The sequence below is a fragment of the Mustela nigripes genome, chromosome 17, assembly GCF_022355385.1.
Source record: "Mustela nigripes isolate SB6536 chromosome 17, MUSNIG.SB6536, whole genome shotgun sequence".
NCBI classification, from domain to species: domain Eukaryota; kingdom Metazoa; phylum Chordata; class Mammalia; order Carnivora; family Mustelidae; genus Mustela; species Mustela nigripes.
Genome location: NC_081573.1, coordinates 46,798,171 through 46,812,780, shown reverse-complemented (window position 1 = coordinate 46,812,780; position 14,610 = coordinate 46,798,171). Strand labels below are relative to the sequence as shown.

Below are 14,610 nucleotides of genomic sequence, written 5' to 3'. Positions count from 1 at the left end.
GATTCTTCACTTGTTCCAGATTTGGTCAGTGGGAGTCCCTTTGCTGGTTTCTGTATCATTTTGACATGTCCCTGTCATTCTTTGAGCATTTCCTTAGTTTCCAATATGAAAGGGTGTTCAAGGCTCATCTTGTTCTTTCCCTGCCTTAGTCCTGGAAAAAGTCCCTCTTAGAAGAGATTGGGATTCAGAAACCAAGCTTTGGGTGTTAGGAGTTCTCACTGCTACTAGGATCTCAAAGCTGCCAGGACCTCTCAGTGTTCATAGGTAGGAAATATACATAAACATATATCCACATTTACATATATATTCTATATCTGTGCATAGCAACCATGGGTTCATAGTGATAACTCCAATTCTGTTCCAATACCAAAGACTTCTCATATATATATATATGAGAAATATATATATATATATATATATATATATCTATATATATATATATCTATCTATCTTTCTGCCTCCTCCAAGGGAGAAAAATAATTCTGGCTCTTGTTATCCTTATTACTTTTTTGTTTAACTCTTCTCTCTGAATCCAATCTTCTGAAACTACCAAGTTGCCCCCCTCCTTGTACCTCCCCCGTGCTGATTCTGGCCACTGCCAGGCTGCCTTTCCATCCTCCTTGGCATGCATTATTTTGATTCGAAGCTCAAAAAGGAAAAACTAAATAGCCAAATATTATAAAAAGAACAAAAAATAAAATTCTGAAAATTTGTGTCAAGTAATATTGCTACTGCTCTAAAAATCAAGAGGAAACCCAGATCCATGGTTTCCCATCCCCCCTTGCTCTGACCACACCACAGTTATAATGTACTTCAAAGTCTGCAAAGTCTGATCTATTCTAGAATAAAATGAGAAGTACGTGACTTGACTCTGTTATTCCTCTATTGATATCAATGCACTTCCTATAGTCCAAACACACACACACACACACACAGAGGCACCCCCATTTGATGCTCTGGGCACTTGGTTTTGCCACATAAAGTTTGCTGCATAGAGAAAGTCTTTACCTGAAATGTCACAGTAAACTGTCTGCTGGTAGAGCCTGGCTTCCAGAGGATTAAAGTACACCGTGATTTCAGCTGATGAGTTAGGCCAGACATCACCTTCCTGAAAACCATGAAAAGAATCATTAAAAAACAGTGTGATGAAGAGGCACCCAGGTGGCTCGGTTGGTTCAGCATCTGACTCTTGATTTCGGCTCAGGCAATGATCTCAGTGTCCTGAGATCCAGCCTCACATCAGGCTCCATGCTCAGCCCAGAGTCTGCTTGAGAGTCTTCCCCCTGACTCTGCTCCTCCCCACCACTCACATACTCTCTAAAGAAATAAAATCTTTAAAAACAAACAAACCAAAAAAAATCCCCAATGTGATGAAGAGAAGGCACTGCTCCTATGTTATAACCTCAAGAAACTTGAAGGAAATGTTTTTACAACACATTAAAGAAAGTACTATTTTACCCAACAGTAAATTTATGCTACTTGCTAAGAGGTGGTACAATTTGGAAATGAGCTTCAAAGGTAATTTCAGTGAGTTCATGAATATATAAATACTAAAGGAAGCTTGGGTATTTAGAACATTTTCAACATTTGTGCATTCAATGGACATTCATTGTATCAACAGATGACCAGCACTAGGTTGCAGAGATGAAGAAGGGTGTGGTCTGAGACTGCATGGAACCCACATCTTAGAGGGAGGATAAATGTGCATACAAATACTGTATAATAAACCTGGGACGTGCTGCGTCTTATATATATGCATACAAGGTCCAGATGGGCTAACTTACTCTAGAGGTGACAACATAATGAAATACTGTAATTCTGTGCAAACATAACAATGGCCCAAGGCAAAACAATGACCAGGTCAAATGCTGATTCTATTTTTTTTTTAATTTTTAATTTTTTTATTAACATATAATGTATTATTAGCCCCAGGGGTACAGGTCTGTGTTTTTTTTTTTTTTTTAAGATTTTATTTATTGATTTGACAGACAGAGATCACAAGCAGGCAGAGAGAGAGAGAGGAGGAAGCAGGCTCCCCACTGAGCAGGGAGCCCGATGCGGGGCTCAATCCTAGGACCCTGGGATCATGATGCGAGCTGAAGGCAGAGGCTTTAACCCACTGAGCCACCCAGGTGCCCCTGGGCGTACAGGTCTGTGAATTGCCGGGTTTACACACTTCACAGCACTCACCATAGTACATACTTTCCCAATGTCCATAACCCCACCCCCCTCTCCCTACCCCTTACCCCCGGCAGCCCTCAGTTTGTTTTGTGAGATTAAGAGTCTCTTATGGTCAAACACTGATTCTAATCCAGTGTGATAGTTCTTGTTTTAATGCAAACCACTCAAAAGTCATAATAGAGAAATCTAGTTTTGAAATTATAATATACAACAGGCCCACATATGGAAATTCCCTTGAAGTATCTCTTGGAAAATATTGTTGTATTGACAATGTAACCTGAGGCCTCTTCCTGTAAAAGGAAGATGCAGTCCTACCCACCTCGAAGGGTTTCACACCCAAGGTCTGACAAGGTCATGCGGGTCACATGCTTTGCCCCATGCTCCACACTTAGTAAGAGCTCAAAAAATGTTTACTATAATTGATACTATTTTTATGCCAACTGGAAAGAATAAGATGAAAGTATTGAAAAAATAGGGGGAGGAAAAAGCGTGTATTTTTTCAATGATTTTTGTAAATAGATCAAATTAGGCATAAGTATTAAGGACATTGGGGAGGGTATGTGCTATGGTGAGTGCTGTGAAATGTGTAAACCTGACGATTCACAGACCTGTACCCCTGGGGCTAATAATACATTATATGTTAATAAAAAAAATAAAATTAGGCATAATTGATAATCACATCCAAAGATCTTTAAATGATCCCACCAACTAAACAGAAAAATAAGAAAAGACAACCTGGTAAATAATTAGGTTCCAGTTTCAGAAAATCCCCAATACATATTCTATTCATTCCAGTCTGGCTGAAATGAACATGGTGCTGGAGTAAAGATTTGAGCAGAGAACAAAATGGTTTAAAATGCAGACATCAAACAGGAGGGTGGAAATAGCAAACTAGAGCCCGCTTGGGTTTGTTTATGAAGGTAATAGACTGATTAGTGTACTTCCCAGGCAGTGTGCCCTGACTTCACAATGACAAAGGGCACAGAAGCAGCAGTGAGGACCATGAGCATCCTGTGGGTCCTGGGAGCTCTTACAGCCCAGATCAGCCCACGAGGATGAGGCCCCATGAACACAGGGACTGCTTCATTCCCTGTGGTGGCTCATAGTTCTCAGCATATTATCCAATCAGTCATATGCCAATCAGCACACAGTTTGCATGCTGTGTTCTTATTAGCAGATGCCTATTCAACTTTGCAACCTATTTCTGCCACTTTCTCCTCAACTGGAACCCCAAATTCGTGCAAATTTAGAGCTGAAAGGAGCCTCTGAGAGCATGTGAGAAAGAGGGAAGCCCTAAGCATTTTCACTTTTTGAAGCATTGCCCTGTGGCACTTTTCCAAACCTTGAAACAAGTACCTGCTCCCTTCTGATAAATGGAAAATACTAGGCCTTTAATGATTTGTGGGGGTTCCAATGACATGGAGCATTAGGAACACCCATGGTTAGATTGGGCAAAGAGGCCAGGCAGAAGAGGTGACTCATCTATTCACGAGTCCATCAGTGGGCATTCCATCTCCGAAGAGCTGAAGACCCGGGCTTCCTCCCAAGAGACAAATGTATTCCCCTGGTGGGTTTAGACACTGCTTTGTTTGGGGGTATAGAATGGACACAGCTGACCTGTTTCTATCCAAACTGACTGACCAAAGGAGCTACCCTGGATCCTGAGAAAACCTATGCCAGAAAAGTCTCACTAGAGCAGGAGGAAGTGGCCCTTAAGAATACACCAGAAATCAGATAAGCTCAGTACCTGTGAGAAAATTCAAGCATTTTATGGCTTGGGGTGAGCCAGACCACTTTCAAAAACGTCATCCCAGCAAGAGCAAGCAAAGCCCATATGCATACAAAAGGCAACACACTTAAGTTCTATCCAGGAAGCATTCCTGGACACCCCATCATCACAGAAGCCTGATTATCAGAACCGGTGGGTTGGAAAATGGTGGCAAGGCCCAATCCATGGGTGACCAGAAACCCCCCAGAGGAGGGAGTGCTGGTGTTTGGATGTGATCCCTAAAAGGATCATCTGATATGGAGGCTCCCGGGGCTGAGAAGCACTTCTGCTTGGTGAGGGAAACTGAGTCCAGAGGGTGCAGCCCGAGTGAATGGGACTGTGGGCTCAGTGCTGTCTTATCCTGGGCTGCAGGGGTTTTGCCGGGCCTGAGACAGCTGTGGGTAACTTGCAGGTTTTACTGAGCCCTGGGAGGAAATTCAAGGACAAATCCGATTCTAAAACCCTTTTGAGGGGACAACATGATGGGCTTGTCACGGGTCATGTGCATTAAGAGGACTATGCGTATCGATAAAAACAGAAGTGTGGTCATTCAGTTCCCTTTCACAGAGGAACGTTTTCAATATTAGGTCATTTGAAGGAGTTAAGAACATGTAGAAGGACACTTATTTTTCAGTTGGGATTAAAATAAAAGTGAAATAACTTCTATTTCTTTATTGCAAAAACTCAACATAGCACTTTCTAGCAAATCAGAGAAAATAAACCTCAGAAACAGGCGATCAGCCTAAACTGACCCCACTTTTTACTTACAGAGCTCTGAAACATTTCACATCACTTCTCCAACCCTCCTGAAATTAAGTCGCCGAAAAGAATGTTCCCTTTGTTATTGTTCAGTTCTAAAGTCTCTTTCTGAAAAGGAAAACATTCAGAATTTTCCCTGGCTGCTCTGCTGTTAATATCCTTTCTTCCCAGTCCTCGGAAAGCAGCCTCATGGCACAGAACCCCTGCTGCTCTGTGTTCCTTCCGTGCATGACCCCTCTCCTGTAAGCCTATTCTCCTGCTCCAAATGAAAGACTGAGTATCTAGGATATGATCTGTAAGTGACTATTATGTTGTTTGTTGAAAATAATTGTCAAAATGGCCTTTAGTTATGTTACAAATATTTTCCTTTTCAGTCTTAACGTTTTGTTTTTTCCCCTCAGATCCGTAGCTGCATTTTACTTACTGATCAAGTGGTCTTCTAGAAGGAATCAAGTGTGACTTGAATTGAATTCAAATTGAACTCTGAATTTGAATCAAGTTTTCAGGTCTTAAGCGAACTCTCATATTGCAGCTTTTACTCAACTATTACATGTCTCTGGAAATGGAACTTCATCTTTCCATCCGGAATAATTACAACCAACCAAGTGACTTGACAGATTCAGTTCCAAGACTTTCTGCAAGATGTCTACGGACACCCTGCCACTAGTTCACCACAGGTGATGGATACCTTCATGAGGAAAGTGTCCTTTTAAAATTATCTTCTTAAAAACTTACATTGACAATGACTAAAGTGGTTCTTTTAAAAATCTCCCATGAAAATCCTTAAATAAAAAGGAAAATATCTTAAGAATCACCTTCCTTCCCACTTACCACTCATCTCCCCTTCTCCTTCCTTCCTTCATCACTCACTGCCTCCCTTCCAATGAAGGATTGTTTTTGCAAATTTTGCAAAATCAGAACCCAACTGCAAGAACAGAGTTACAAATACACTTAATCTACTTGGTTTATCTGGAAAATAGTTTACGTAATGACTTAATGTCTACATTTGTCAATTTAATTAGTTGCATTTTAACCCCCAACTTAAATTTAGAAGAGTGATCTAAATGTTTGCCACTCTAATGTTACGTTTTTCCAATCATACTCCCAAATTTGATGAGACTGAATCACATCTAACTCTAAATCATAATATCAGCAACCATTAACCAAGAGCGCATGTTCCCAGCACTGTGATAAGTACCGATGTACAATACCCACTTTAAACTTTGCAATCTTGTTAAGTATTATCCCCATTTTAAAGATGAGACAACCAAATGAGTAAATTAAGTCTCTCATCTAAGACAACACCAACCATAAGTGGGAGAACTGGGATTTTACAATATATTTTTCTTTAATTTCCTGAACCCCCTCCAATTATAACAAAAGATCAGGCTTTGCCTTTCTCACATCATTAAAAAAAATTCCAGAAGAAATCTAAAAACATTACAACTGATAACCAGGCTTAGATGAGGCCAGGAGGACCTGGTGAACAAAGTAGGAGGCAGTGTATGTTCATATGTGCAGGTACATTGGAAGGTGACTCACAGGAGGCTCCTTTGGATGACACACAGTCAACATTCATGCGTTGAAGCTCTTCAGAAATGCATTGGAAGGTCTTTATAAAGCTATCCTGGTTGGGTCAAGGTGCAGTCAGTTCAGAACAAGGTCAGTGAAAAATGATTTCAAAGCAGCTGTGTAATGCGTGATGAATTTCTTCATGTTCCACCAAATGGAAAAATTCCTGACTACGTAAACAAATACCTTTAGCTGTGTTATCATATTTAAGGGAAAAAAATGTAAAATTTCTCTTGGGAAATAGAAATAACTTCTTAATTAAATTCCTATCAATCCATTGAAAAAGAGAAGCACTGATGAGAAATTATAATCTGTTTCACCATCTACAATTGCACTTCTAGAATCTTCCAGATCAATAAGAGAAATCATGGCTCCCTTTATCACCATTTAGGGCAAGTAGAAGTTGTCTCAAAAAGACATAAGGGAAAAAAAAAATAAATGGAAGCTAACATATTGAAGGTGAACTACCCTAATTATCATTGAGAGAAAAGACTGAGTTGGCACATGATATTCAAGGAGACTTTTCTACTCCACTGTAATTCTTGGGGCAAGACACTGTGATTTTAGTAAAGTTTTGATCTCAAAATAATGACCAGTAAACTTTCTAAGAGAGGGGTCTAAGGTCTGGCCATCTGTCAGAGCAAGTCTCACTAAAGTTGTGTTCTGTCTTCCGTGAGATACCCTAACCCCTATGCAATGGAAATTCCACTGGGGTTTTCTAGGAGCCGAGGCAGTTGTGTGTGATGTTCATGCCCTTCTGTAGAGAGACAAGATTCATGTCTCTTTCAACAGTGAAGGCTGTTAACTTATTTCAAGGCCTACAAAATCTCTCCAGTACAACAGAGGACATACCCGCACAGCTGGAAAAGGTTTGCCTGAGCACAAGGATCAGAGAGGACAAATAAGAATAAAGGGAGGCCGAAGGATGGAAAATCATACTGACAGAAGAGCGGTGACTTGTTAAGGGCAGTTTGCTCTCAGCAGATTCCTGCCCTCCTTTCTCCCTTCTGGTGTCCATTTCCGAGGAGTCAGCTCCCACATGTTTGCAATGTGACTCATGACTAATGGTACAAGAAGTGGAAGGGGTTTGCAGTAGAGAGCTCGATCTTTCCTCTTTGGGTAGCGATCTGGGCTTCCACCCAACCTGGTTCTGCTGAGCCTACATGCTATGCCGATTTGGGAAAAATAAAGCAAACTAAATTTGAGCTCTGCTATCCGTCTGAATTGCTGAACGGCATGTTTTCTGTAGGCTTAGGTAACGACAAAGCATGGTTTACTATTACTCACATGGTAATAAAGGAATGATCAAGTTTCCCTCCCTTTTTGAGGCTTAGTTAAATTAAGGTAAAGCTTCCCTAGGGATACTGGAGGAAGTTTTCTTTGATGGAAAGACATTTGCTAACAGAAGTAGAAGGGTTTGCCCTGCTCGCCGATGTCAGGCAATCAGTTCGGATCAGTTTGGGTATCTTTACTTTCCCAGGCCTTTCTTTCTGAGAAAACATCAAGTGTTCAATATTCAGAAAATTGCTACATCTTTGAAGTATGACCTGAACCAGGAGTACCGGAGTCCAGAAACAAGGCCAGCACGTCTGTGTTGTGATTTCTCAGAGGACTCCCAGACACCCATGGAAATTGAAAGCTTAATTCTCTTTTTGCCCTGTGATACTCTTCTGCTCGCGGTTCTCAGATTTGTGTTTTTTGTCTCTGAATCTCTCTCACTCAGGGTACCCAAGAGACCTAAGCAGAGGATATAACATAATGAGACTGTCAAAATTCTGTATAGCCAGAGTCCATCTAGTAAAATAGAATATTATAGTTCTGAAAGTAGTCGATTCCACTTGCTTTTCTGGAAGGCACAAAACATTCATAATAGACTCAGTTTTGCAATTTTTTTCCAAAGTAGGGGGGAAAAATACACAGAAGCAGATAGCTTGAGAAATAATCAGTATTCTGCAGAACTCAGTACCTTCCCTAGGCAAGGCATAAATTGCAAATCCTAGGTTAATATTCCAAGACATTATCAAAAGAATTGACATGAGAAACTTGATATAAATAGTAGTAATATATCACATGTATTTATGACTAGAACAATAATCATGGCCTACCACTAGATGATCAATAAATTACCAAGATTTTAAAAAATCCTTCCAGACCTCTGTCCTGTATCTGCCCCAGTGGTCACTCTGGGTCCGTATCTACCCCCTTTCGCTACCAGTGAACACCTCTGGGGTCTCTCAAAAGACAAACCCCTACCCCTGCATTTTGAGACCATATCAGTACATACTCAAGGCACTCCAGCATAACTCCAGGCTTGCACAACAGACTCTATGGCAATGTTATACGATGAGCATATTGAGGAGAAAGTGAGCTAAGACAATATAACTACCCAGTGACGAAGTGGTAAACAGGTGGTAGAATCTGCAGTTCTAGAATCTGGGTCAGCATTGAGTTAAACTACTTCTCACATGATCAAATTAATACAATTTTATTAAATTCATACTTATCACTACCTGTGGGCCTTTTAGGGACAGTGACTGATCTGGATCCTAAATCTACTTGCTTAAAATGACAAGAGCCTCTGGAATAGGAACAATGTTCCCATAAAACATTCAATATGCACAGAACAGAGTAAGGGCTAAACTAAACTTAGTTTTAGGTGGTGCGTGGAAGAGTCAAGATATTTAGATGTGGGCCTGACAGAATAAGCATATCATTTCTTACTTCCTTCCAGACCCTAAGGTAACAGCTTTTTTTTTTTTTTTTTCCTTTTTAAGTTTACTTCATCTGAAGACAATGTCCTTCCTCAGGGGACACAAAGGCTGACGAACCCTTCAGAAATAAGGTGGTCTCTAAGCCCTGACATCTGCCTTTTATTTTCATTTTTTTTTAATTTTTTATTTTTTATAAACACATGTTTTTATCCCCAGGGGTACAGGTCTGTGAATCACCAGGTTTACACACTTCAGAAGCAAGGGCAAAAATGAATTATTTTTATTTTTATTTTTATTTTTGTGGATAGGGTATCCATTTGAGATTGATTTTTAGATCAGTAGGTAACACTGCTTGGTTTTAATCTTCCCTGCTTCTACTGTGAACTCAACTCAAAATCAAGAAGCTAATTAAAAGGAATCACACTGTAATAAAAAAAAAAACGAATCGCTGATGCATAGCTCATCTGTCAGAAATTAAATAGGGGCCATTTGGCATAGCTGATCTAATACATGAGCAAGGTTCAGAATACAGTAGAAAGGTATGTGAGATATGCTGCTGTGCTCCCAGATGGCTGCTTCTCCTCTTAGCTATCCTTCTCTGTGAATTTACAGCCTCTCCTCTCTTCACAGGCTTCCCAAAGGTGAGCATGTCAGGTCTGTCTTGGGCCCTCTGCAATTTTCTTAGTTTGCTCTACTCGTAGAATTCTCATCTTCTTTGCATGTCCTCAATGAAGACGTCTGTGTAACAGTCATAAATCTTGCTTCCACGTTGATTCCTCTCCTACATATTTAACACTGCATTTCCAGAACATTTTGGACGTCTCTGGTCGTCTCACATTCAACATATTCAGAACCAGACTCATGATCATCAGCTGATTTCCATTCCTTCCTTTTCCCCTGCCTTTCTCCCTCCTTCCCTCCCACCCGCCACCCTCCGTTTATTGGCAGGGTGGTAGGCCTGAGGTACAGATAAAGATAAGGCACTCCTTAACTTAAGGAGCTCAGAGTGTGTTACCGAATTGGAGAATCAAACTTTTTGAATCAAAGAGGATCTAAGGGTCCTACCCCAACATCCTTATTTTGTGTACAAGGCAACCAAAGCCAAGAGAGATCAAATGGCTTGTTTAAGGTCACATATGCTATTAGCAAAGCCAGGAATTAAACCCAAGACTCCTGATTTGCTAATTTCCACCAAAGACATCATAATTCTCCCAGCCACTCTAGTTCTGATCTGAAGAGACGTGTAATTCATCACATCTCGCCCTCAACAACCAATCACAAAGCACTTGAATACCTTTCTTTTGAGTATCTCCCACATCTGACATTTCCTTTGGTTTCCAACCATCAGTAGGCTGACCATCCAGGTCAGCATGACCTTCACACATCACCCTGAACTTGCCTGCAGAGACGTTCGGTTTCCCTGGTACTTCCTGCCCTGGCACATTTCACCTGACCCATACCCTCTCCCGGCCCCAGTCCATCCTCCTCCAGTTTGATCGACTTGTGGCTACCCAGGTAATATTTCTAAAACATCTGTACACGTCACTCACCTGCTGCAAGCCCAAAGTGAGCCTCCAATACACTGGGCATGCTTTGTAGGAAAAGGGGGTCTAGGGTCATGGGGAAAAATACTGCTTGTACTCTACCCTCTGGAGAATCTTTTTTTTCTTGAACTATGTTTCTCAAACTTCTTTGACCACAGAACTTCCTTTCTTCAAGGAATGCACATTCACCCCACTCAGACCCAGTATTTGCAGACACACACTGTGGGAAGCCGGAGGCTACAGTCTACCATCCAACAGCTGGGCCAGGCAGCCCAGACCTTCCTCTACTCGCCTTCCCATGCTTCCATGACTGCCGGCCCTAGCAAAACTGGTCCATTCACTGTTATTTAATATTTTAGTTCCACAATTTCCCCAGCTGGAAATATTCTCCTTCCTTTCCACTTACCCTTCCTTCAACATTCAGTTCAGGTCTCATCTCTTCTGTAAGTCCTTTCCCAACTCTCTCATCCAAAAGTACTCTAGCATTTATTTACTTGTATCAGAAGACCAAAACCTCAATAGCAGAAAATGCATACAGCGCACATTTGCATCAGGAAGCTCATAAAAATGGCAAAAATTTTCCCTATAAAATAGCTTCAGATTAATTTACATTAAGGTAAGATTATATTACATTTACAAGAAATGCATTTCTACAAAACCATTAAGATCTCAAAGGAGGAGAAAAAAGGGAGATTTAAAATAAATAAATAATTCACTGTTACTGACACTGAGTTCAGCTGTTTTGACCAGGAAAACTTTAAGAAAACACTAGGAAAGTTCCATGCCTTCATTGTCATTTTGTAAAGATTGTCAAGAACTGGCTAATGAATATTATGAGAAGAAAAGAGAATCATATACAGAAAAAACAAAATCATTATAGATGCCATAAACACCACTTATATTTTAAGTGAATATTATCCCCTTCCTGTTTCCAGTGATTTTTTTCACACAACATAAACAAAATTAGTCTCATTTATTTGAAAGATACCACTTCTGTATATCCCCATTTAAAAAAAAAAAAAAGTTTTCTTCCTAATGGTGAAAAGATGCCTTGTGATAATAATGCAAAACTCAGTTCCTATCTAGAGTTCAAAATCAATCGTATTAAATACCACATTTTAACACACATGTATCTCCCCAGTCTCCATAAGAAGCTTTAAGTTATGGAAGAGCTCTTGAAGAGAAGTAAATCTGAGGTAACCCTAGTCTTTCTACTTTCTGAATTGAAAATGTACAAAACTCACCCAGGGTCCTCTCACCCACTCCTGACCACCAATGTTTGCCATCCCAGAGCCATTCATTCCCAGGAGGCTAGGACAAACAGAACAGTAGTCATCAGCCCAGATCTCCCATACCAGCTGGGAAGAATCTTGGACTTCTATGCTCTGGACCTAACCAGCGTGTCTAAGATTACCATGACTGACTGCTCTTCCCTGCCTCTGTCCAGCTCAGCCTTGGCTCGCTTGGACTTATAATGCCTTCCTAACATATTCTGGCTTGACCTATTATCACAGGCACCTGTCCTGTTCCCCCAAGACTACATGTCCATTTTGTTTTAACCTCTTGCTGGTCTAGCCCATCATATCTGAAGACCCCTTTGCTTAACTGAGCCCTGGACAGTCTTCTAAGGTGAGATTTAGCCTCAAGTTCTATCTCCAACCTTACTACCCACATCAACCCCTTACTTCAAGCAAACTGATCCATTCCCGGAGCCTTGAATTATCCATGTCCTACACATACCCCATTTTGTTTTTCAAAAGCCCTGTCCTGAAAGACTTAACTCAAGGCTCTTCTCTCAAGAAACCTTCTCTAATTTGACCTATGATAATTACCTCAACCTCTGAACTAGTATACTGACTGTCTTTACCAAACATTCACACAACAATAGTCCCAAGGCATGTCTCCAAGGGGAAGGCTCTCTCTTGGAAATTATAATGCACATTAACATATTAAAAACTTAGACGTCTTTCAAAACCTTTAAAAAACTATTGAAACCCCTGTTTGTGAAACTTACTCAGCTATGGAATCCCCTTTCTATCTTCTATCCTTTAAAAACAGTTTGGAAGCACAGACATAAGGAAAATAGGATGCCACAAGTCAGTGGCATTTCCCACCAGTAAGCTTGCATTCTAACATGTCCATGTGCCCATGTCTTCTCTCCAGATGATTTGGAAGTAACAATCCAGCAGCTCCAATTAGCTTTGGGCTTTCTCAACTACTCAACTACTTCTACTACTACTACTACTACTACTACTACTTCTTGCGAGAGAGAGTGAGTATGCAGCAAATGAGCAGAGGAGGATGGGCAGATGGAAAGGGAGAGAGAAAATCTTAAGCAGCATCTATGCCCAGTGTGGAGCCCAATGTAGAGTCAGACGTGGGGCTCAATCTCATGATCCTGAGATCATGGCCTTAGCAAAAATCAAGAGCCAGAACCTTAACCAACTAAGCCACCCAAGCACCCCAAGGCTTTCTCAACTTCTATTGCTATCTTTACCCTCCTATCACTCTATACTTGTTGGGTGTAAGGTCATTAGCTACTTTCATTTTGAAGCAGTAGGGAATGTGGTTCAGAGTTGGGTCTGTAGAATCAGACCAACCCTGTTCTAGGTCTGGCCCAGCTCTCAGCAATGAGATTGAGGACTAAATCTGTTTTGTTCACTCATGCCTTGTACACACATAGTCCCTAATATAGAACATACAGTCAGTAAGTATTTATTGAGTGAATTAAAGACAAAGTACTTCTCAACCCAAGTGATTCTGCCTGACAAGGGAATGTGTGACAATGGCCAGAGAGAGACAGTCTGGGCTGTCACAATCAGCATCTGGTGGGTAAAGGTCAGGAATGCTATTAAACATCTTATCATGTACAGGACAAAGAATTATCTAGCTCCAGAGGTCAAGAGTGCAGAGGTTGAGGAAATCTGTCCTTGAGTCAGGCTGGTCAGGGCTACACTTCTAAATGTGGACACTACTTGGCTTAGAGAACGTTATTGAATTTTTCTAAGTCCTAATTTCCTGTAGAATGCAGAACTGATTATATCTTATAAGGTTGTTGTAAGATAACACATATATCAACAAGATAAATCGAGTAACACATATGAGATGTTTAACACAGCAAATGGCAGGTAGAAAGTATGACCTATGAATGTGATCTGTGAGCATTCCTACCGCTAGCCTTCATTCAGTGTCCCATAACGACGTGAGGCTTTCAGCTGAAATCTTTATGCTCCCAGAGCTCAGTATCAATCCCAGAGTGAGTACTTTTATCAAAATAAGCCTTGTGCCCCCACTTATGTTTATTGTATGGTCAGATTTTATTTATGTGCTCACCAGGGGCTCAATAGTGAAAATGTTACTCAAGAAGAGCATGCTGTCCGCCTGAACCAGCCTCCTCTGATTCTCAAAGGTGCGGGAGAGAATGGAAAGACGTTCTCGAAGTGAAGGATCAATAATGCACTCTTCAAGAAACTCATCGGTCTCGTTCTTTTCCTCTTTGCTCAGGTCATCACAGACCCTAAAGAAAACACAAGAAATGTGACACTCGTTTTGGTACTCCCATGAAGAACACTGCGAAGTGTTCTCCTCCAGTCCATCCTCCTGGAAGTGGTCTCACCCATCACCCTGAGGTGGTCCTTTTTTGCTGTAAGTCTGTAACATATGAGCTGAGTGACCTTGGACTTCATCCTCTCAAGAGCATCAGTTTGCTCACCTTTAGTCACTTTCTTCAACAAGTCCTCCTGGGCTTCCTGTTGTACTCAATGCCCATTTGCTTATTACTGAACCCTCATGTATATTTAGACAAATATTTTCTTTTAGAAAATTATGTTTTCCAGGCTGCTTTTTAAATAATATATACCCTGCCTCTCACACTTGAAAAACAATTTTTTTTTCTTTTTAGACTTACTTAGCTCTAATACTTTCTTAGCTGTTAGTTACCTAGAGAACAGAATCTGAAACCAGCAAGGACTAGGCTTGGATGTTGATTCTGCTACCATTTACTAGCTCTCTGACCTTGGAGGTTCCAGAATTCCTCCCAGCCTCAGTGCCTTCATCTATCCAACAGAGATAATAC

General features: G+C 40.8%; 1 protein-coding gene across 1 annotated transcript in view; it reads right to left on the bottom strand.

The window, feature by feature from the left end:
* HYDIN (HYDIN axonemal central pair apparatus protein) overlaps positions 1-14,610 on the bottom strand; it is a 326,854-nt gene that overhangs the window by 229,391 nt on the left and 82,853 nt on the right. Inside the window, exons 9-10 of the mRNA XM_059381282.1 lie at positions 13,869-14,052; positions 1,009-1,108 (exon numbers count right to left, since the gene is read on the bottom strand). Of these exons, the coding sequence (XP_059237265.1) occupies positions 1,009-1,108; positions 13,869-14,052 (284 nt within the window). The remainder of the gene's footprint in view (positions 1-1,008; positions 1,109-13,868; positions 14,053-14,610) is intronic.